Source organism: Punica granatum, chromosome 1 (assembly GCF_007655135.1).
Source record: "Punica granatum isolate Tunisia-2019 chromosome 1, ASM765513v2, whole genome shotgun sequence".
Classification (NCBI taxonomy): domain Eukaryota; kingdom Viridiplantae; phylum Streptophyta; class Magnoliopsida; order Myrtales; family Lythraceae; genus Punica; species Punica granatum.
The window spans coordinates 42,888,581-42,909,415 of record NC_045127.1 but is presented as its reverse complement, the minus strand read 5'-3'; the positions used below and the strand labels follow the sequence as shown (position 1 = coordinate 42,909,415).

The 20,835-nt window shown below is 39.3% G+C and overlaps 2 protein-coding genes across 4 annotated transcripts; one reads left to right on the top strand and one right to left on the bottom strand.

Annotated features, from left to right (window-relative positions):
- The first annotated feature begins 2,178 nt into the window (after window positions 1-2,178).
- Window positions 2,179-14,758, top strand: LOC116192230 (protein TSS). Of its 2 annotated transcripts, none has more exons than XM_031520709.1 (25): window positions 2,179-2,349; window positions 2,676-2,773; window positions 2,880-2,941; window positions 3,722-3,814; window positions 4,329-4,401; window positions 4,520-4,816; window positions 4,905-4,972; window positions 5,097-5,228; window positions 5,444-5,485; window positions 5,642-6,166; window positions 6,341-6,498; window positions 6,920-7,451; window positions 7,555-7,617; window positions 7,713-7,814; window positions 8,269-8,586; window positions 9,198-9,290; window positions 9,394-9,495; window positions 9,678-9,782; window positions 9,937-10,070; window positions 10,508-10,691; window positions 10,980-11,111; window positions 11,369-11,481; window positions 11,668-11,758; window positions 11,913-14,180; window positions 14,549-14,758. In XM_031520709.1, exons 2-24 carry the CDS (start codon window positions 2,713-2,715, stop codon window positions 14,007-14,009), a joined length of 5,577 nt encoding a protein of 1,858 aa, XP_031376569.1. In that variant the 5' UTR covers window positions 2,179-2,349; window positions 2,676-2,712; the 3' UTR covers window positions 14,010-14,180; window positions 14,549-14,758. The 2 variants fall into 2 exon arrangements, with proteins under 2 accessions (XP_031376569.1, XP_031376568.1); XM_031520708.1 differs by having other exon boundaries at window positions 2,663-2,773.
- LOC116192234 (O-acyltransferase WSD1-like) lies at window positions 14,585-17,339 on the bottom strand. 2 transcript variants are annotated; one of them, XM_031520714.1, is made up of 7 exons: window positions 17,038-17,338; window positions 16,362-16,949; window positions 16,090-16,156; window positions 15,770-15,879; window positions 15,472-15,681; window positions 15,243-15,380; window positions 14,585-15,151 (listed from the first exon to the last, which is right to left on the bottom strand). In XM_031520714.1, exons 1-7 carry the CDS (start codon window positions 17,296-17,298, stop codon window positions 14,990-14,992), a joined length of 1,536 nt encoding a protein of 511 aa, XP_031376574.1. In that variant the 5' UTR covers window positions 17,299-17,338; the 3' UTR covers window positions 14,585-14,989. The 2 variants fall into 2 exon arrangements, with proteins under 2 accessions (XP_031376574.1, XP_031376575.1); XM_031520715.1 differs by having other exon boundaries at window positions 15,027-15,151; window positions 15,243-15,357; window positions 17,038-17,339.
- Window positions 17,340-20,835: the final 3,496 nt, after the last annotated feature.

Here is a 20,835-nt window from a genome sequence, read left to right as displayed (position 1 = left end):
TATTGCATGATCTTTCAGGTGAATAATCTAATAAATATAAAAAAAAATCATGTATCTCTTAATTTAAGTAAAATATGTTTTCCTAGATTTTATACATATAGGTTCAATGAATTTTTCTATATTCGTCTACATTATTTATATATAGGGATATAATTAAATATTATTTTTGAAAATTGGAAATGCTCTTAATAACTTAAAAGTTTTTCTTGAAATATAAAATGTTTTCCTACATTCAATGTACTACATGTCCTATAGATAGAATAAGGAAAAAAATCACATCCGCACTAATTTCTTTCTACTTTTATTCTCCCTATATCTTACCTCGAATTGTTTCTCCTACAATCTGCATGCTCTATATATTTTAAATTTAAATTTAAATGATAAACATTTCTATTATAATTTTTTATTTATGTCATATGTATATATATATATATTGTTTTTTTATGATACGAGTTCTTTTTAATGTTTTATCGATAATAATAATATCGCACAAATCAAGACAGTATTTATTATCATTGCAATTTCATTCTTCTTAATTTTTTTGGATAACTTCTCCTTTGATAACAAAAAATATTTTATATATTTTACAATACCGTTTCTTGCTTGATTCACTTTCTCCTACAAAAAGTATTTTTCGTGAAGAATGAGCTAATGCACAAGATCTTAGAGGCTTGCTATTCCGAGTGAGCCAATCACACAAGTGAATGCAAAACAAATCCAACAAGCTATGGAGAGCTTGATGATGGACTTTTTGAGATAAAATGAGTCTAATTCAATATGGCTTTATTTGATAAACTTGCCATGAGATAGTCGATAACTCACCCAAAAATGGAGTAGACGCATAAGGAAAGTTGGGATGTGCTGAAGATGAAATAAAAAGAATGCCAACTATTCTAGGTAGCCTTTATTTAATTTCCTATATTATTTTTGGCTTTAGGAAACTAATGTTATTCTAATTGTCAAGTTTATTACTTTTCAGTTTCTCCTAAGCTTATATAAGGGAGGCTGAGTAGTTGATCATATGTTAGACTATTTTGGTGAGGTTTTCTCCTTTGCTCTTCATTGAATTCCTTCGAACGATCAAGTGTGATAGTTTATAAGGTTCGACACAATTTGATATTATTGGTTCTTGTTTCTCTATAAACAAGGGTCAATAGTCCTCTTTATCTGAATCTATAATTGGCGATCTGAGAATCAATTCAAGTTGTTCGTTGGGGTTCACAATCATTCGTGAGGTCTGCATCAACAACCCCCAAGTAGGTACAAGGCTTTATTTGACAATAGAGTTAAATCATATTCCACTTAATGCTAATTTACTTTTCCATCAATTCAACAACATAATCATTATTTTTTTTCAATTTAATAATAAATTCTTTCACATATTTTTCTCAACCATTATGACAATTAACTTTTAATACTAAATTCTCTCAACTATTTATTACTTTTCTCTCAATTCAACGACATAATCATTATTTTTATATTTTTTTTAAAATTAATAATAAATTATCTTACATATTTTTTCTTATTATTAAAACTAATTTTTTAATAATAAATTTCTCTAACTATTTTTGTCTTCATCCCGTGGAATCAAATAGAATCATAGTCTATTTTGTTTCCAAACGTCACCTTAGTTAAACTAATTTCTCAGGAAAACCTTATCAAGATACGGAAGGGCTGGGGGCAACGGAAAAAATATTCGATGAGTATTACTTATCCACTTTAGATGAGTAATAATCAATCAAAATGTTTGTAAGTGGGAATCTGTGGGACATTATGAGGCCAATTTTTCACTTTCAGACATTTTTATTGGGTGTTAAAAATCCAAGTGAATGAGTAATATACCTATAATATTTGCTCGAAGCAGTGTGCGTGGTCCCCCGTGACCGTCACCTGTTTTGCAAAGTGCAGCGTGTAAGATGCCACTCTCCCTTTTCCTTCCATCGCATACCAACACCACCATAAATTATTCAAATTAAAAAACCGTTGTTTTTTCTCCCCTTTTTTTTTTTGCTGAATTAATATTCTCTTTTTCAAAAATCTGATTTTTGATTTTTCTGTATATTCAGAAAAAATAATTATCCGTGAAATTCAAATAAATAATAAAAATGAATAAATTTTTCACGACTCAATTGGCGGAAGCTGCCATAAAATGTCATACATCTGACTGTTAAATCTCCGCCCTTCCTTCCTTATCACACCCAACTCCTCTCCCCCATCCTTATACATCTCCTTTCCTTCCTTTCTCTTGTCTTTCTTCCCAGCAGCGGATTATATCGACCTCTCCATTGTTCTCCGCCTCCGCCTCCGCAACCCGAATTCCCAAACTCCATCAGCCTCTCGCTCCTGCAGGTTCCTCGATAATCTCTGCTACGTTCATACGGCCTCTTCTATGGTCTGCTCATGTCTAGCTAATCTTCACGAAGCAGTATATTTAATACTCTTTCGAAATAACTCCCCGACTTGGACAGTGGTGCAATAATAAGAATCCCAGAATCTCACTTTTGGATGGTTGCTTTCTTAATTTAAGCTTCCTCCGGATACAAACTTTCTTCTTATTTGTCCACCAATACTTCTTTCTGCATAATAAGTTAGTATATTCAATTATGATTGAAAATTGGGAGGCTGACAGTTCTAACAAGAGGATTTTTCTTATGTTCTTGAGGCTTGGATTCCAGTCTTAGCTTGTCCCCTCAACCCGAGAAGAACTCAGGAATGGCACCGAGGAGCAACCGTGGAAAGGCCAAGGGCGAAAAAAAGAAGAAGGAAGAGAAGGGTACCATATGTTTTGTATTGGAACACTGTAATTCAATCCAACAACTCATTAAACCAGACCAATATTTAACTGAATTCCGGGTTTTGAATATATGTGGACTTTGCAGTTCTTCCAGTCGTCATGGATATCACCGTAAACCTTCCCGATGAAACTCGTGTGCCATTAAAGGTTCGATACATTTTCTTCCAGCAATCTTCTTCTCGAGCATACATGGTAGCTGCAACCTCTAATAGTATCCTTGCTGTTAATACAAATATAAAAAAAATTATTTTTGTATAAAATTAAATGAGAGTTTTATTTATGTTAAAATTACTTAGTGGCACTCCTTAATCTCATTGGGTAGATTAGAATCTAGAGGTCTCCACAATTCTTAATTAATTAATTAATTTGGTTATTTGATTATATTATTAGTTATGGGTGGAGTATTAGTATGAGAAAGTCCGTTTCATTAGTATAGTCTTTTTCTAGGCATGAGGTCCATAAACAAAGCATTACACTATTTAAAAATAATAATTGGAAGCTTATATTTAATAGGATAATATTGGAAATTCCAGCAATAAAATGCAAATAGTCATGATAGACGGTGGTAGAAGATGACCAACGTTGTCCTTCCGTGAACGAGTGGTTTTTATAAATTTAACGTGATTTGACTGTTAGTCAGATATTTCAGCATCATAATAAGGATTTATATCGATACATATGTATTTTTGTGGAAATTTATTTAATTTAATTTAATAAACATTTTGTCTAACTTGCTTATATTATGAGACAGAGGAATTTACCCTTCTACCCCTCAATATGGTGTTATTCAAAAAAAGATTTCCTTTTTATTAATGTATGCAACTAATACAAACTCAATCTTCTATTTTTCTTTTCCTTTTGTTTTTGTTTTTTTCCATTTTATTCTCTTGTGGTATACTAGGATAACGTTTGCCGATGATTGAGCAGGGAATATCGACAGACAGGATTATAGATGTACGACGATTATTATGTGTGAATACAGAGAGCTGCCATATAACAAATTTCTCATTATCTAACGAGGTAAGAACCATGCGATAAAGATGCTCTACATATATTATGATACCTGACAATTCAAGTCTATCACCATTGACATGAGGAAATGCTTGAAATGGCCATTTCGGACAAAGATGCAAATAAATAAGCTAAGATGGAGTTCAATCACCATAAAATGCTTAAATAAATTGCGGACTCACATCCTCAAAATTGGTGCATGATGACATCCATTTTAAATATTGAAAATACTTTGTGAAAATGAAAACAAATAGAAATATATATGTATTATAATTTATTTAAAAGGAAGGTTTGGGACCGTTCTTCTTCGGCCGAAATATTGATATATGATTTTAGTGGATTGTGATTTCAGTACATTCTAATAATATGTAAAATAAAAAATTAACTTGTTATCGTAATTTTATTTATTTGTAACTTGAGAAAATGAGAATTTCTATTTATTTGTAAATCAATTATTCCATTGGTAAAATCGTCGAGGGCATTATGAACCTTTCACAAGAGCAACGTTATCCGCATCCCGCAGGCGAGAGGGCCACGGTTAAAAGACGCCGTTGAGGTCTCAGCTCTGAAGCCATGTGTGCTCGCCTTGGTGGAAGGTAACGTTATATAACCCCCAAGCAAACGGCGTTAAACATTCGCCGTTTCTGCCTTCTTCAATAACGTCATCTTTCTCTTTCCGGATCCTCACGGTCACTCTGTTCTGACGCGAAACAGAGGACTACGATGACGAGCGCGCGGTGGAGCACGTCCGGCGACTGCTCGACATCGTCGCTTGTACGACGTGCTTCGGCCCGTCGGAGTCGGCCGATGACCTTCCGAAGGCGGATGCTGCGGCCGGCAAGGCTCCGAAGAAGTCGAGCAAATGTCGAGCCAGCACCAAGCAGGCACCACCACCGAAGTCGTCAAAGGACGCGCCGGGGGACGGGGACGGTGACATGAGCCACTACTCCCCCAAGCTCGGGAGCTTCTACGAGTTCTTCTCCCTCTCCCACCTCACTACTCCTCTACAATGTAATCTCTCTCTCTCTCTCTCTGTGTCGCAGTCCCACTTCCTCGCTCTGTGTCTTCTGTACGTTTCGTTGACTTCGATCATCTGCAGTCATTAGGAAGGTGGCGAAGCGGCAGGTGGAGGAGATATCTACGGATGACCATCTGTTTTCGCTTGATGTGAGTTTTTTCTCAAAGCTGCTTACACATCTTATCCCGTTTCATAGTTTTGGTTCAGGCGTTGTATTCTTTTGAATGAAAGGTTTCGAGCTTAGGTGGCTGTGTTCATTGTGAAATGGTTCAGGTGAAGCTGTGCAATGGAAAGCTGGTTCATGTTGAGGCGTGCAAGAAGGGATTCTACAATGTTGGAAAGCAGCGATTTTTATGCCACAACTTAGTTGATCTATTGCGGCATAACAGCAGAGCATTTGACAATGTTAGCTTTCTATCCTCAAAACTTCTTCAATTTCATTTATCTGAGTTAATAAGCTATTTGTCCCCTATACACGAGGAAGGCGGCGGATTGATCAATGTCTTGTCCTACATTAGTCGTCGTCGTGATCTTGGCTTGAATTATTACTTTTCGGTTATTCGGTGTTTGCTGTTTCATGGCCAAAATCTGAAGCTGCCCTGGGTATTCTCCTGTTTCAGGCATATGATGAACTTATGAAAGGATTTTTGGAGCGAAACAAGGTATGCAATTTATCTACAGGATAGTAATGTTAGAGTTCATTTTGATGGAGAAGCTTCTTCACGGAATTGATCGAAGTAAACTTTGTTGGTCATTTTAAATCGATTAGTGACTTCAGTTGCACAAAAGTTACTGATATTTGTTTTGCAATTCTGCAGTTCGGGAATCTTCCTTATGGCTTTAGAGCCAACACATGGCTCATACCTCCAGTTGCAGCACAGTCGCCATCTGTTTTTCCTCCATTACCTGTGGAGGATGAAAGATGGGGAGGAAATGGAGGTGGCCTTGGAAGGGATGGCAAAAGTGACTTGCTACCATGGGCTAATGATTTCTTGTTTCTTGCATCCATGCCTTGCAAGACAGCTGAGGACAGGCAGGTACGGGATAGGAAAGCATTCCTCCTCCATAGCCTGTTCGTTGATGTTGCCATCTTCAGGGCGGTTTCAGCTGTACAGCATGTACTGGCGAATCCAGACCTAATTAATGAGGCTGGGGAGACAGCGTTCTTATACTTGGAGAGGGTGGGAGACTTGAAGATTACAGTAGGAAAGGATTCTTCCAATGCGAGTCGTAAGGTTGATACCAAAATCGATGGAATCCAAGCAACTGGAGTAGGTCAGAGGGATTTAGTGGTGAGGAACTTGCTAAAGGGGATCGCTGCTGATGAAAATACTGCTGCCCATGTAAGTATGATGTCAAATCCTTTCTTAACCCACCCTGTGGTGTCACGGACTGGAAATTGCCTTCATGTTGCTCTCTTTCTTCCTTCCTTTCTTTCTTTCTTTTTTTCTTTTTTTTTCCTTCTCTTTTTCTTTTTCTGTCAACAACGAATTGAAATACTCATGTTTTGTGTGAAGGATATTTCTACATTGGGTGTTGTGAATGTAAGATATTCTGGTTATATTGCTACGGTAAAAGTTGAGGGAAAAGCAGATGAGAAAGTGATTCCCACATCCTCAAGTATCGATCTTCTTGATCAGCCTGAAGGTGGCGCCAATGCCCTTAACATTAACAGGTTTTCACGCGTGCTCAATCTCTGTTATTAGAATATAGATCCCAAATTCTATATATGCTAAATTTTTATATTAAATGAAGTTTTCTATGAGCATGGTTTTTTTAAACTGTGGTTTGGATTAAAATTGTGCTGTCTATTTTTAAGAAAAAAGGGCCTACATCCATCCACAAGCACTAATCATATGTCATCAAACTTTTTTGTCGTCCTAACTTGTGTGAATTTTCAAATTAGTGCTTTAGTGCTTTGACTCTGAAACTTTCTGTTCAGTGAGCTTAAATCTACGATGTACAGTTGTTTGAAAATGCACCATGAACCACAACAGTAAAATTTTTTATCATGGCATATGGAGTTTTTGAGCTTGTGACTGTTTTGATTTGCTTGGCTGCATGATAAATTCATGCTGCTCTTTTCTTTTCTTCAGTCTGAGATTACTACTACACACAAAAGCAGTGCCAGAACAGACCAAAACAGTTCAACATCTGCATCTTCCTGAGCAGGAAGAGCTCAATGCTTCCCGTGTTTTTGTGGAGAAACTTTTGGAAGATAGTCTTGCACAGCTGGAGAAAGAGGATGAAGAAAAGAGCCAATTTATCAGATGGGAACTTGGAGCCTGTTGGATTCAGCATTTACAAGATCAGAACAATGCTGAAAAGGACAAGAAGACCCCTGGGGAGAAGCCTAAGAATGAAATGAAGGTCGAGGGACTTGGCAAACCTCTTCGATCTCTCAAGAACAATAAGAAAAATTCTGATGCAAACAATCTAGGAACAAAGTCGGAGAATTCAAAACCTATAACAAATGGTGTTGTTGGTGGCCCTGAGAATTCTCTCATGCCTTCTAAGGATTGTGGACTCCAATCAGTTGTGAGAGAAAATGAACTTGCTCTGAAGAATATGTTATCTGATGCTGCTTTTGCCCGACTAAAAGAGTCAGAAACCGGTCTCCACTGCAAGGTAACATCTCGTAGAGGTTGATGGGAATTTTACCATATTTCAATAATTCTTTTTGTGCATATAATAACAGTTCACTAACTACCATGTGGCTGGCGCCTGGCAGTCTTTGCAAGAGCTCATCGACCTTTCAGAAAAATATTACAATGATGTTGCTCTTCCAAAACTGGTAAATGACTTAATATTTCTTCTTCCATTTTGAATATATATATGTATATACATACAAAAGGATGGTCTTGATGATTTAGTCGATTCATGATACAGGTTGCAGATTTTGGTTCATTAGAACTTTCACCAGTTGATGGTCGGACTCTGACAGATTTCATGCATACTAGAGGTCTTCGTATGCGTTCTCTTGGACATGTTGTAAGTATCTTCCCTAATAACCATGTTTAGCACTCCATCTAAATGTAAGTTTACTTTCATAAGGTCCAGTCAAAAGTCTTTCAAAGAATAAGATGGAGGGGTAGAGAGAGGAGGAAGGGACGGGGAGAGAGAGAGAGAAGTTAAGAGATGGGGTTTGACATTTCGATTACTGCTTCTGTGTAAATGGAGGAATTACACTGAGATATCAAGCAGGCTGGCAGTTCATACAGCCACATCCATGCCTGATAAAGTTTGCTACTAGTATTTCCATGCTTTGTTATGAGCATGCATCTTCCTTTTGAGAATATGAGTTTCTTATGCAAAATATCGGCATGCCACCCTTTCTTTGTCATTATTCATGCTAAATGGAAACAGGGGCAAATCATTTTATATTTCTATATTGTAAGTTAACTTTTGAAGGAGAATGATCCTCTATGTACTCTTGCATCATCAGGTGAGGCTTTCTGAGAAGTTATCACATGTACAATCCCTTTGTATCCATGAGATGATAGTACGCGCATTCAAGCATATTCTCCAAGCTGTGATTTCTGCTGTCGTGGATATTGAGAAAATGGCAGCATCAGTAGCTGCTGCACTGAATTTGATGCTTGGTGTGGATCAAAATGTAGAACAAGACGAGAGCTGCCCTATTCATCCCCTTATATGGAAATGGCTGAAGGTATTTCTGCTAAAGAGGTATGACTGGGATATAAGCAGCCTAAACTACAAAGATGTGAGGAAATTCACCATCTTACGAGGATTATGTCAGAAGGTATGCAGGCACAAACAAAATGCGTCTGAACTTTTCCGACGTGTTGCATTTGATCTCATGGAGTTTGTTTGATCTGCGATTAAGATCTATTAAAATATATATGTACCATTTGGATGAAATCTAATTAGAAAAGGGATGTACAAAGGGTGAAATGGAGGGGTATAGATATGGGCATTGTATGTGATATAGGATAGCATGATTCTCATCCTGGAGAGGTCCGTGTTTGGGTAATTAGCCTTGAATACCATTTACTGATGATAATAATGGGTAACTCTCTGACCTATTAATTGCTAAGTTTATAACCATAGATGTTTCCTTGTGAAGGTGGCAATCCATTCTCCATTGCATAGATCAAGATTTGATGTCTGGAAATCAACAATTATTTTTTTTCTTTTGTCTTTTTTACTTCAGTATTTCAGTTAATTCATATACACTCCATAATTTTTTTATATGAGAACATTTGCAGCATGTCTAGGTTCAATTTTAACTGCTCTTGCATTCGTTTCTACTATTTTTTTGTTTTCAAAATCTTTAAGCTTTGTCATATAGCTGGTATCCTGCATATAATGCAGAATGTTGAGTTGATGGGCTGCTCTTGGCAAATTGTACAGGTGGGTGTTGAGTTAGTCCCTAGGGATTTTGATATGGATTCTCCAAATCCTTTCAGCAAGGCAGATGTTGTCAGCTTGGTTCCAGTGCATAAGGTGGTAAATTAGATTCAAGATGATCATAAGTTCTATATGGACAATACCTTATGCTTAAATTCTTCGTTACTCACCTAATACAATTATTTTGTTTCTGTTGCAGCAAGCAGCATGCTCATCTGCCGACGGAAGGCAGCTCCTGGAATCATCTAAAACTGCTTTGGATAAGGGAAAACTTGAAGACGCGGTAGCCTATGGGACAAAGGTTTCTGACCATGATCATAACGAAATCTCTCTCTCTCTCTTATTCTTATTTGATTGAAAAGTACCTTTTGCAGTCTTTTGTCTAAGATCAAGTTTTGTAATTGATTTTATCAAATTAAGCAGTTTCTTTTCCTCTTTAACTTGATGTTTCTGTATCTATTCATAAATGCTCGTTATCTGCAGGCTCTTGCAAAACTGGTAGCAGTTTGTGGTCCTTATCATCGAATGACTGCAGGAGCATACAGTCTTCTCGCTGTAGTCTTGTATCATACAGGAGACTTCAATCAGGTTTGTTGCCTGCCTGCTTTGTCTTGCTGGATATAGTTGCAAAAGAATCCATGAGGCTAGTTATAGCTTATCCAACCTTTCATAGAATGTATTGAAATATTTTCTGTTCTTGTTTCACCGTCAAAGTTAAATTTAACAATTATCCAAATTATAGGCTGCAATCTACCAGCAAAAGGCCCTGGACATCAATGAGAGGGAGCTAGGTCTTGATCATCCAGATACAATGAAAAGTTATGGGGATCTTGCTGTGTTTTATTACCGACTTCAACATACAGAGCTTGCTCTCAAGTACGTCGTCTTCCATTTAGCATTTCCTTTAGGATTTCTGTATATTCTTCACGTGGTCCCCCGGTTGCATGATTTTCTCCATCTTCAGGCTTTTTGTGGTCTATATTTGTAAGTTTCACTTATTCATGTTTCTTCTCGTAATGGCATATTTGGCCTTTGCTTTAACTTTGCAATTTCTGGAACCACTCGGTTATTTCTGGAGGACCTTTTGCCTCTTACAAATCGGCATGCAATACAGTTTAGTTATTGTTTAATTATCTTAAGCTTTAAGAAAGAGATGCTCAACTGTCCTTTTTGTTTTAACGAAAAAGGCCTCGGATCATTTGCATGGAGCTAGCCAAAATCATATAGCATGGTCAATGGTCATTGATGAACAGTTGCTTCTTATCTTTCTCATATTCTATAGCGGGTTGAAGTTCAGTTTGTCTTTTGATCAGATACGTGAAGCGTGCTCTCTATCTTTTACATCTTACTTGTGGTCCTTCTCATCCGAACACGGCTGCAACATACATTAACGTGGCAATGATGGAAGAAGGCCTTGGAAATGTTCATGTCGCCCTCAGATATCTCCACAAAGCCTTAAAATGCAACCAAAGGTTACTTGGTCCAGACCATATTCAGGTTTGGTTTGAGCTATCAGTTCTTGTTCCGACTTAAAGCGTTCGATTTTTCTATCTGTTTGTTTTTTATGGCACAAAAGCAGAAGTAAGTTGTCCACTATAATCATTCAAGAGAAGACATAACAAAATCTGGATGTGTAGTTTTGAGCAAAGAAACTTCCTTTTTTCCTCGTGCATAATACAACATATTAATAACTTTGTGAGAGTGCCTGTGTATGTAATTTTGCTATAGTATTCTGCCAAAATTTTGATTATATAACAAATAACCATGTATATTGGTACCTTCCAGACTGCAGCAAGTTACCATGCTATAGCAATTGCCCTCTCCTTGATGGAAGCCTATCCACTAAGTGTTCAGCATGAGCGGACAACTTTGCAAATTCTGCGAGCAAAATTGGGTCCAGATGATCTGCGAACACAGGTAAAATATTAACTATTGTCATGCCGGTAATCAGATAGAGAACTTTATTTCAGGTGGGATATTTGAGTTGCTTGGTCAGATTTATTTATTGAGTGGAATGGACTGTACTTTGATCTTTGACATGGTGACCAACACTATAATACTCTGGCATCTCACAAAATGAAAGATTGTTTATAATTTAGTTTGGTTCAACTTTTCATGTTCGTTGAAGATTTTTCACTCAAGGTCCTTATAGATGTTTCACAAAATGATGACAGGATGCTGCTGCTTGGCTTGAATACTTTGAGTCCAAGGCTTTTGAGCAGCAAGAAGCTGCAAGAAACGGAACCAAAAAGCCTGATGCATCAATTGCCAGCAAAGGCCACCTAAGGTAATAATGGAACATCATTTTCAAATGCGTCATTTTCTCGACTTTCTATATGAGAATATTTGTGACATGCGGTTTCATTGGTTTTTTCGACAACATTATATATCCTCCTCGTATCAATACTATCAGACAATCCCTGTACTGCCATTCATCCTAGTAATCAATGGTTATATTTTGTAAATTTTACAGTGTATCTGACTTGCTTGACTACATTAATCCAAATGACGATGCAAAGGAGAAAGATTCAGTGGCAGTGCGGAGGAGAATTCATAGTGCAAAGGTATGTCCGCCTGCATAGCATCATGTGGACATTCAAAGTGTATTCTTCGTTTGTTGAAATCAAATATTGATCATCCATCGCAATTAAATCTAGGAGAGGACCAGTATCAATTTTGACTTGAATACTGTCAAATGATCTTGGGTGTCTTTTGCAGGCAAGAGAAAAATCTCTCAAGAACAATGAGCTGCCAAGTTCCACTGAATCTGCAGAGGAAGTCCTCAAGGATGTTATAAATGGGGAGACACGATCACTAGAAACAGGAAGCAGCACGGACACCGACCAGGAAACAAGCTTTAAGGTGGAAGTTAATATGGCTACCGACCAGGAGACAGAACCTAAACTTGTTCACACGCAACAGTCTATGGTGGACGATATAGCAGAAGAGAAGCCTATAGCTGCTGAAAAGATTGCCGCTTCTGAGGGGCATGCTGATGGAGATGATGGGTGGCAGCCAGTTCAAAGGCCACGATCAGCTAGTTCTTTCAGTCGTCGGTTAAAGCAGCGGCGAGCAATGATTGGAAAGGTCTATAGTTATCAGAAGAAGAGTGCAGATGCTGATGTGAATTATTCTCCTGTCGTGAGTACTCATCCCAACAATAGGTATTACCTTGTGAGGAAAAGGGCTGTCTCTCATGGAACTTCCAGTGATCAACATAATCCGAATCCGCCCCAAGTTCCCAAATTTGGCAGGAGAATAGTCAAAGCTGTTGCCTACAGAGTCAAGGTCCTGCCTTCAGCTGCTAAAGATACGACGACTGAGAACCCCAAGCATAGCTCCAACGTCTCTAATTCTCCCATGGAGAACACTGCAGGGTCTGCACCGCTCAAAGTCAGTTCGATAATTTCCCTTGAGAAATCTCCATCATACAAAGAGGTAGCAATAGCCCCTCCAGGGACAATCTCTAGGCTGCACGCATGGGCACCACCGACTGATGCTCCCGATAGTAAACATGAAGCTGGTACTGGAGAATGTCATGAAGACACAGCTAAAGACAAAGTAATTGCAGACCCAATGGCAACAGCAGTGGAAAGTACTCTTGATGAGGAGAAGAAGGATTCTCCATCCGATTCTGCTTTCGTAATAGACGGAATTGAGGTGATAGAGAAGAAAGAAGAGACCCCAAATGCTGATGCTGTGGAGTTCGCTCATCCTCTTGCAGTATCTGACAGTGAAAGGCTAAGCAGCTCTGAGATTGTAGCTGTGAAGGATTCTCTTAGCAATCGACCATGTGACACGGAACTCTCGGCCAGTTTTCAATCCCATGATACTTCAAGCATTTGCACTCCTGAAGTGGAGGATTTGAAGGAAAAATCTGTCATCTTGGAATCAAACGAAGGGCGACGATTCGCATCTAAGAAACTCTCTGCATCAGCTGCTCCATTCAATCCTCTTCCCACTGTTCCACGTACTGCACCAGTCACCATCACAATGACGCTCCCTCCTGCTCGAGGAGCTGTTCCACCATGGCCAGTAAACATGAGTCTTCAACCAGGTCCAGCTGGTGTCTTGCCTTCACCAGTTGCTCCACTGTGCTCCTCTCCCCATCAACTGTACCCATCACCTCCTCCGACCCCCAACATGATGCAGCCCTTGCCCTTCATGTATCCTCCATTTACTCAACCTCAAGCAGTACCCACCAATACCTATCCTGTGACCACCAGTGCTTTTCATCCCGATCACTTTGCATGGCAGTGCAACGTGAACCCTAACATGTCAGAGTTCATTCATGGTCCAATTTGGTCAGCTCCTCCAATGGACTTCCCTCTTCCATCGCCTATTTCTGAGCCCACTGCTGACCTTATATTGGAGCCGAAAGTGCAGACTGGTGGCTCTGAACTGCCAAGCCCGCCTCCACTGCTGCCTGTGGACATTGAAGGTGTAGACGAGCCCAAGAAAGAAGCCGATATTCAGACGTCTGAGGCAGTGGATAATGTGAAGCAAGTCGTATGGGTTGGGTCAGAGAATAATAAGGAAAATGGCCAAGCAAAGCCTCCTGGTCATGAAACTGGCGTGAAAGAAAATGTTGAAAGCAGCAGGGACAAAAAAGATGATAATGAGAGAACAGTCAGCATTTTAGTTAGGGGCAGGAGGAACCGGAAGCAGACGCTGAGGATGCCCATCAGTTTGCTCAGTCGACCATACGGTTCTCAGTCTTTTAAAGTGATATACAACAGAGTAGTCCGGGGGAGTGAAGCTCCGAAGGCTACTACTTTTCCTCCCCCTGAAGCTTGTTCAGCTGCTACTACATAACATTGACTGTTTCTTCTCTCTTTCCAAGTGAAGCAGAATCCATGTGAGAAAGTGAAGATGAGGAGTGAGAACCTCGCTATATCAAAACTAAAGATCGGTTCTTATTTTTCGATCTTTCTTCTAGCTCACTTCTACTGTCAGCTCAGATGTTACCGTTTCTTAAGAAGTGAGGTAAGTTATTGATTCTAGCAACAACAGACCAATTTTTCCCCCATTTAGGTTGAAGTTTTTCATTAAGAATGCCATGCTTCAAAATTCTATGATCTATTACTGTTATATATGCATAAGATGCATGCTGCTTTTCCTATTACTAAATTACAGTCGCAAATAGTTTTTGATGGTTATCATAACCAAGATCTGTCGTGAATTATGAGTGTGAGTATATATTTACTGCCTCGCTTCTACTGGCTTTTAAAAATTCATTTGTATGGTTATCTTCACCAACTTCGGCTATGGCTAATACCTTAAATCATACAAGTCATGGCCATTACGTAGTTACATTTGTCTGTGGCTGATAATGGCTTTTGCCTCTTGTGCAGGTTGAAACAGGCGGCAGCTTTATTTTTTCAAGACTGTCGAGGTCGGTTTTGAATGTAGGCGATTTTGTCTTAGCATTTACTTTGGATACCTATTCTCTGCAGTATAAAACCCATAGCATTTGCCATTTGAAGATGTTTCTTACGGTTGCCCAAGCTATGACTTATTTGTTCATTTGATCTAAATGTATATGACTCTTGATATTCTTTTCACCGGGCACTGATATTTGGCATAGACAAAGTCCGTCTGTGCATTTCTTGTTCGGTTTGAACTGCGACATGTGAAAAGAAGAAAGCATGAGGTCTCTGTTGTTGGAAACCAAGTTTCCGTGTAGTTTCCTCATTGACCCATTTTCTGCTTAACTAGATAGTTCACAAGATTTATCTTACACGCCATCTTCAGGGGATTAGAAAGTATGTATGTGCTGATGACAGCAACACTCATCATGTTTGGCGAGCCCTCGGCTCTTTGACTGCATCCCTGATGAGCTCGAGGGACTTGACAATGTCTTGGCAGAGCTGGTGAGGATCAGGGATAGTGTCTTCATCAGCAGAAACAACGAATGTCATCTTGTTCACGTAACTCTGGAAATTAATCATCAGGCCCTGCAGATAGGCTCATTCAACCTGAGTGATTTCCGTAATGTAGCAAATCCAGTGAGCATTTTTTTGGTAACTTGTTCAGATTATCACTCACATGGGGTTGGCCATAGCAACCTGGAGCTAGGAATGTCATTGGATGCCCATAAAAGCCAATCTCCTCGACAGGTCCAACCAAGTTCGAGAAACACATGGTCGTGTGCATAATAACTCTGCGAGAAAGAGCGCTTGCTCTCTTTTACATTTAGAAAATCAGATAGCGTTGTGAGAAAATGCTTAGTTGCAGATAAAAACTAGGCTGGAGGGATAGGCGGATGCTATAATACCTTGATCCCGAAAAGCTTGAGAACAACCTCTGCTATAGAGAAGGTGTATATGGCTTCGAGAGAGTGCTTCTTCCTATCGACAGTAGTCTTAGCTCTGCGGACATACTCCAGAGGATTTTGGTGGAGGGCAATATCGATTGGGAGGAGTACATATCCGATCCAATTTCCCCACTTCGCTTCCGTGTTCTTCTCCATCATATTAGCTAATGCCTGCACTTACGATTACCTAGAATCACATTGTCTGCAGGAGCTGCAGAGTGAAGTATATGCATCCCTAGAGAAACAAAAGCTGCTGGACCTGAATTCCTGCAGCTGGCCTTAAGTTCATGAGCAGTGTTGATCGGAGGCGGATGTTCTTTGGAAGATTATTCTCGACCTCTGCTGTTCCACTGCTCCTCCTCATTTCACCTGACACGATTCCATGAATCAATTGCTGCAAAAACTGTTCGCAAAGCCAACTTTCAGGGTTTCCCAGACATATGATCCTAATATTCTGTCGATTGTAATCTTGAGATGTTCTCGATGCATTACATCTAGTTTGTGCTTCGGATAACTCTGAAAAATGATTGGATCCAAAGACAAACTGAAATTCGTAACGTTGCCAGTTAGGAGGCTAACCATATTTACAGTTAAGATACCGGGACAGACCCGCCTGTGTAATGCCCAAAGCAACATCGTTTACTGTCTACAATCAGAAAAAACAGTCGAATCAGTGCAATATTACAAAGTCAAAGATTTAACTTCTGTAGTAAGTTGGTTTTTATTTTGTGCTGCGTTTGGCAGTTGGGACCGCCGTCTTCTGTTTGAGCCCTGTGGAGAAACAATACAGGCGCAGTTTTGGAATGCTTGAAATTTGAAAGTGAAGGCCGCAGGGCACTAAAAGTTCTCACAGCGTTCATGGCGTTCTTAATCAACTTGATGTCATCCAGACTAATGGTTCGATAAACAAACCGTCGAGGACGGAGCTCAACCCCAGGAGAAGCCTTGAGCGGAGTCTCCGTGTCCATCAGGAAAACTGCTGTCACGGCAAACTTAAAGACATCCACAACGGTGTTCCAAATCAGCACTGTGAACCACCACAGCCGGACAATCCATCTCTGAATCCTGCCTGCTCCAGACCCGCACAAGGACAGCTGGTTTTTCTTCTTACTAGGAATAGTGGGCAAAGCATCTGGGTTGGAGATTTGTCGGGTGCAGGCGAGCAGGAGGGACATGAGAGAGGATCCATCGCCGAGGGAGTGGTGGATCCTGAGCACCACGGTGGCCTCCGCATCCGAAGTCTTAATGTTGAGGAGGTGAAGGTCCCACAATGGCTGTTGTGACCTGTCAATGGTGGTCTTGCTGAGGTTGGAGATGTAGTCTTCGACCCACTCGTCCGGAAACTCTATGCTGTTTGGTTCTGGCTCTGGAACTATTACGTGCTTCTCCAAGTCCACCTCAGTCCTCGCCCATTTCAGCTTACCGTTCCTGTCTTCAACCTGCAAAATAGTTTCTTATCTAATGTGGGACTGTTCTATGCCAAAATCATAACATGCATATGATTGAATTCCTAGTACTATGACCAACCTGCAAGCTAGAGAACCGGGGATGCCTGAGCAAGGTGTGGCCCAAGTTGGCCCTGATAAGATCCGGGTAGATTCGGTTCTTGCAGCCCATGATGGCTATGATGTATACATTGAAGTTGGGCTCATGAAAGAGCCTAGCCGATGGGCTCAGCGGTTCTTCCCCTTCTTCGTCTACTACATTGACCACTTGCTTGTTTGCCTGGCTCGTCAGGATAGGCTTCAATGCCGGTTTCCTCCACCGCAAACCTTTCTGAGAGGACATTTTCTATATGATAGTGCTCAAGTTCCTTTCCTGTGTTGTACTTATGTAATAGCTGGCATATGATCCCCGTGGTCACGGAATTTACGTATTAGCTGCTCTGTAGAATCTGCAGTGAAAAAGGCCAATTTTATGATAAGCTCATTGTCTCATCGGGGCCTCAAGTTCGAGACCACGATAAGCATTAAAAGTCTGCAGCTGTCCAACTGGTCTTGAAGCTCAGCCTGCTCCTCTTTCTCTTTGTTTCTTCTTATCAGGCCTCAGTCAGCAGCTTTGGTTGGACATGTGAATCTAAACGAACTATAGCATCTGTCTGTCTGTCTGTCTCGATGCTATTTCTGTTTCCGTTGTCTTCGGTAAAACATTTTACAGGCTTGTTACAGTCTTGAAGATACGGTCGGCGGTCGGGAATCATTACTCATCAAATCTAACTTCAAGTATGAGCTAAGCCGCATCCATTTAAGTCCGGGTCTTGGATCACACCCTCTGCTTCTTCTTCCTCGATTATTCCCGAGTTTACATATCTATATCCATATCTATATAAACAACGTTAAACTAGAGATTTGCGTAAAGTACCCGGAGCAACACGATCCTTCTCTTTGAATTTTTCCAACTAGAATTCCATAGTATAACTGATTCTTAACACAGGAAAAAAACTATTTTCATCAAATATTAAAGGAAAAAAGTAAGAGTATGTTATGTCTTATCGAAATAAATAATTATCACTCCACCGAAAAAAACAATATCATTCACCGAAAAAAAAATCAAAATTTTTGTTAGGACCTTCTTTCTTGAGAGGGTTCCCACAGCATCGTGGGGTTAGTTGGTTATTTACTGTTTAATTACCATAATAACCTCCATTTAGTAATTGATATCTCTCGTGGTGGGAGTTATCTACCTCTAATTGTGCATGATTTCCTATGCTAAGTCTTCGGTAAATTGTATGTTTTCGATGTTTTTATTTCAAGTTTAGTGTTTTAGGGAATCGTAGAATTTTTAGTTTGTCTTTAACTATTTTCGACACTCACGGGGACGTATTTTGGCTCGTGATAGGTGCATCGGAGGAAAGGACCCTCAACCGGAAAAATGGGAGTAGCATCTCCGGGCAAGGGCAGTAGGGTCGGAGTTGCAACATTGTTTGGTGGAAGTCGCAACTCTGTGTCTCTCATCTCTTCTAACAATCCGAATTCTGGGACCCATTTAAGCTCAAAAGGAGGTGTCCTTTCTCTGGTGAGGCTCACATGTTATGAGGGAAAGACAAAGTTAGAAGTTCGTGGGAAAGAAAATGAAGGCTCGTAGAGGAAGCAAAGGAAAAGGGGACATCACCATCGCCATCCTATCACCTTTTCTTTTCTTTATCTTCTTCATTTTCTCTCTTCTTCTTCATTCTTGGCTGGTCTTGGAACGAAAGTAAGGAGGAAAATGGGAGCTGAACAGAGCTGAAGCTATTTTGGGTTCAAGAGAGGAGCTAAGGCTTGCGGTGAAGATGGAAGTCGGGCGACTCATCGAGATATAGACCTAGCGAGTTTTCTCTTCACCTTTCTCTTCTCTTTCTCTTGTAATATGTTTATTTGTGTTATTGTGATGACTATCTTAGCCATGAGCTAAGCTTAATGTCTAGGGTTCCAATGGAATTTGGTGTATCGTGACTCCGAATACTCTCTTGATCATTTTGTGGAATGATATGAAGTATTTATTTTATCTCCGGACTTAATGCGTGATCACCAATAGCATCATTGTTGTGACCCGAACGAACTTGATGGAGTGAGGGAAGGTTTAGAATAAGAGTGAAATAGCTTGTGTTTTATTTCAATTAATTGAATAGTCGAGTCGATTCGCGTGTAGAGATAGGAAAATACTTGCACGCCTTAGGCACCCATGAGTCAGGATTGAGGCTTAATGAGTCATTTCTAATTGCAATAGCCATAGGAATATAGGGTATTGGTTGGATTAGATATATTTTCCGAAACAACTCGAACGATACTTAATAGTGCTTGAATCTTGGGTAGTGCAACCGGCCATTTAGCAAATCAAGAGCGAGAGTATAAGGGGTTAACGAACACCAGGGGAAGTCGGGATCCTAGGTTTCTTTGTCATTGATCTTTGTTAATTGAATTAGTTAATATCTTGTTAGTTTAGTTTGTTCTCTAGTTTACATCTCACAATTATCGATTTACTTGACTTCTATTTGATTGTGATAATATTAGTGTTTGGTGATATTATTAGCACAATTCTCTGTGAAAACGCTATTTTACTTATCTTTTTATTACTTGAATGACCCGTATACTTGCAGGAGACAATAGTAATTTACAAAAATAAATATTTATATGATAAAGTTATTTTAGAGACTTGAAAGTGAGACTTTTGGTTTTATATGATTGTAGAAATAGTAGAGATTATGAATTTATGATAAAAAGTTAGTTGAGGATGGTAATTTGCAAACTGCCACAATGAGTATATTTTTAGTGGGTGGAAGTTGTCTGTTCACTAAATTTAAAGAGACTACCGGTAAATAATAAAACATGAGCATATATTACTCGCTAGGTGACCTCCCTTGTAATCGAGAAACAGTACACATGATGCAACAAAGTAAGGTCGGTGACAATTAAATGCATTATTAATTATATTTCTGGATAAGTTCCACGAAAAAATCAAAAGAACAATTTAAATAGAATTTTAGATTTTAATTTGTTTTAATCAAAGATCAAACCGACTGAGCTATCAGTTTGATGGGGTTCATATGGGTCGAGTATCTCCAATAGTTATAAAGCATAAATTTGCTGGTTTTAACGTGAAATCAACATTGGTGATACATACACTGTATCAAAGGTCAGTTAACCATTAAGGCCAAGTCGAACCCATTAATTTTTTTTTTCTTTTAGATAACGACATCGAGCCTACGAGACCCTCCATTCTTTTTGTGACTTCCATTGATCAAGTCTAGACACCTTATATTTCTTAGGGTTGTCAGCTTGTATTATAATTCGTTCACCTAAATATATATTGTCCTTGACCAAAAAAAAAGAAAAAAGTCCATCCGTAGTCTCGTGGTTCCAAAAATATTTTTACTCAATCAATATAACACCTCATGTGATAAATATATGTATGCGTAAGTATCTCTGAATAATTATTTTTCATTATTTGCATAAAGGTGTTCTTCCAAGACTTCTGTTTACTAGACGGTCCACTTTTTTTTATTAGGATTAAAACAAAAAAAACATAAACTTTTCACATTTTAACAATTCTAATACGAATTTTTTCCTTAAACTTAAAAATACACAAACTTTTAATTTGATAATAATTTTAGCATGGCGTTAATTTTTCTGTTAATTTGGACGAAATTGAGGCCACAGAGGGTGCCGGCGACCCCAATCAAGAGGTGATAGTCGGGGTCGTGGCTCCACCCATCGGACTAAGGAGAATTTCCAATTTGAGGGTTCTCCCGATTCCGGCCACCACCCCCCGATTGGGATTGTTGATGCCGTCTGTGGCCTCGATTCCGTCCAAATTAATGAAAAATTTGACGCCGTTTTAAAATTG

Bases quoted from the DNA above. Each gene is read 5' to 3' on its own strand.
- LOC116192234 (XM_031520714.1), bottom strand. From the start codon at position 17,298: ATGTCCTCTCAGAAAGGTTTGCGGTGGAGGAAACCGGCATTGAAGCCT. The intron at 15,682-15,769 runs GTCCAGCAGCTT...TCGTAAGTGCAG, and splicing joins GGCCAGCTGCAGGAATTCAG to GCATTAGCTAATATGATGGA. The intron at 15,381-15,471 runs GTATTATAGCAT...TAAATGTAAAAG, and splicing joins TCAAGCTTTTCGGGATCAAG to AGAGCAAGCGCTCTTTCTCG.
- LOC116192230 (XM_031520709.1), top strand. From the start codon at position 2,713: ATGGCACCGAGGAGCAACCGTGGAAAGGCCAAGGGCGAAAAAAAGAAG. The intron at 10,071-10,507 runs GTACGTCGTCTT...TCTTTTGATCAG, and splicing joins CATACAGAGCTTGCTCTCAA to ATACGTGAAGCGTGCTCTCT. The intron at 11,482-11,667 runs GTAATAATGGAA...TAAATTTTACAG, and splicing joins GCCAGCAAAGGCCACCTAAG to TGTATCTGACTTGCTTGACT.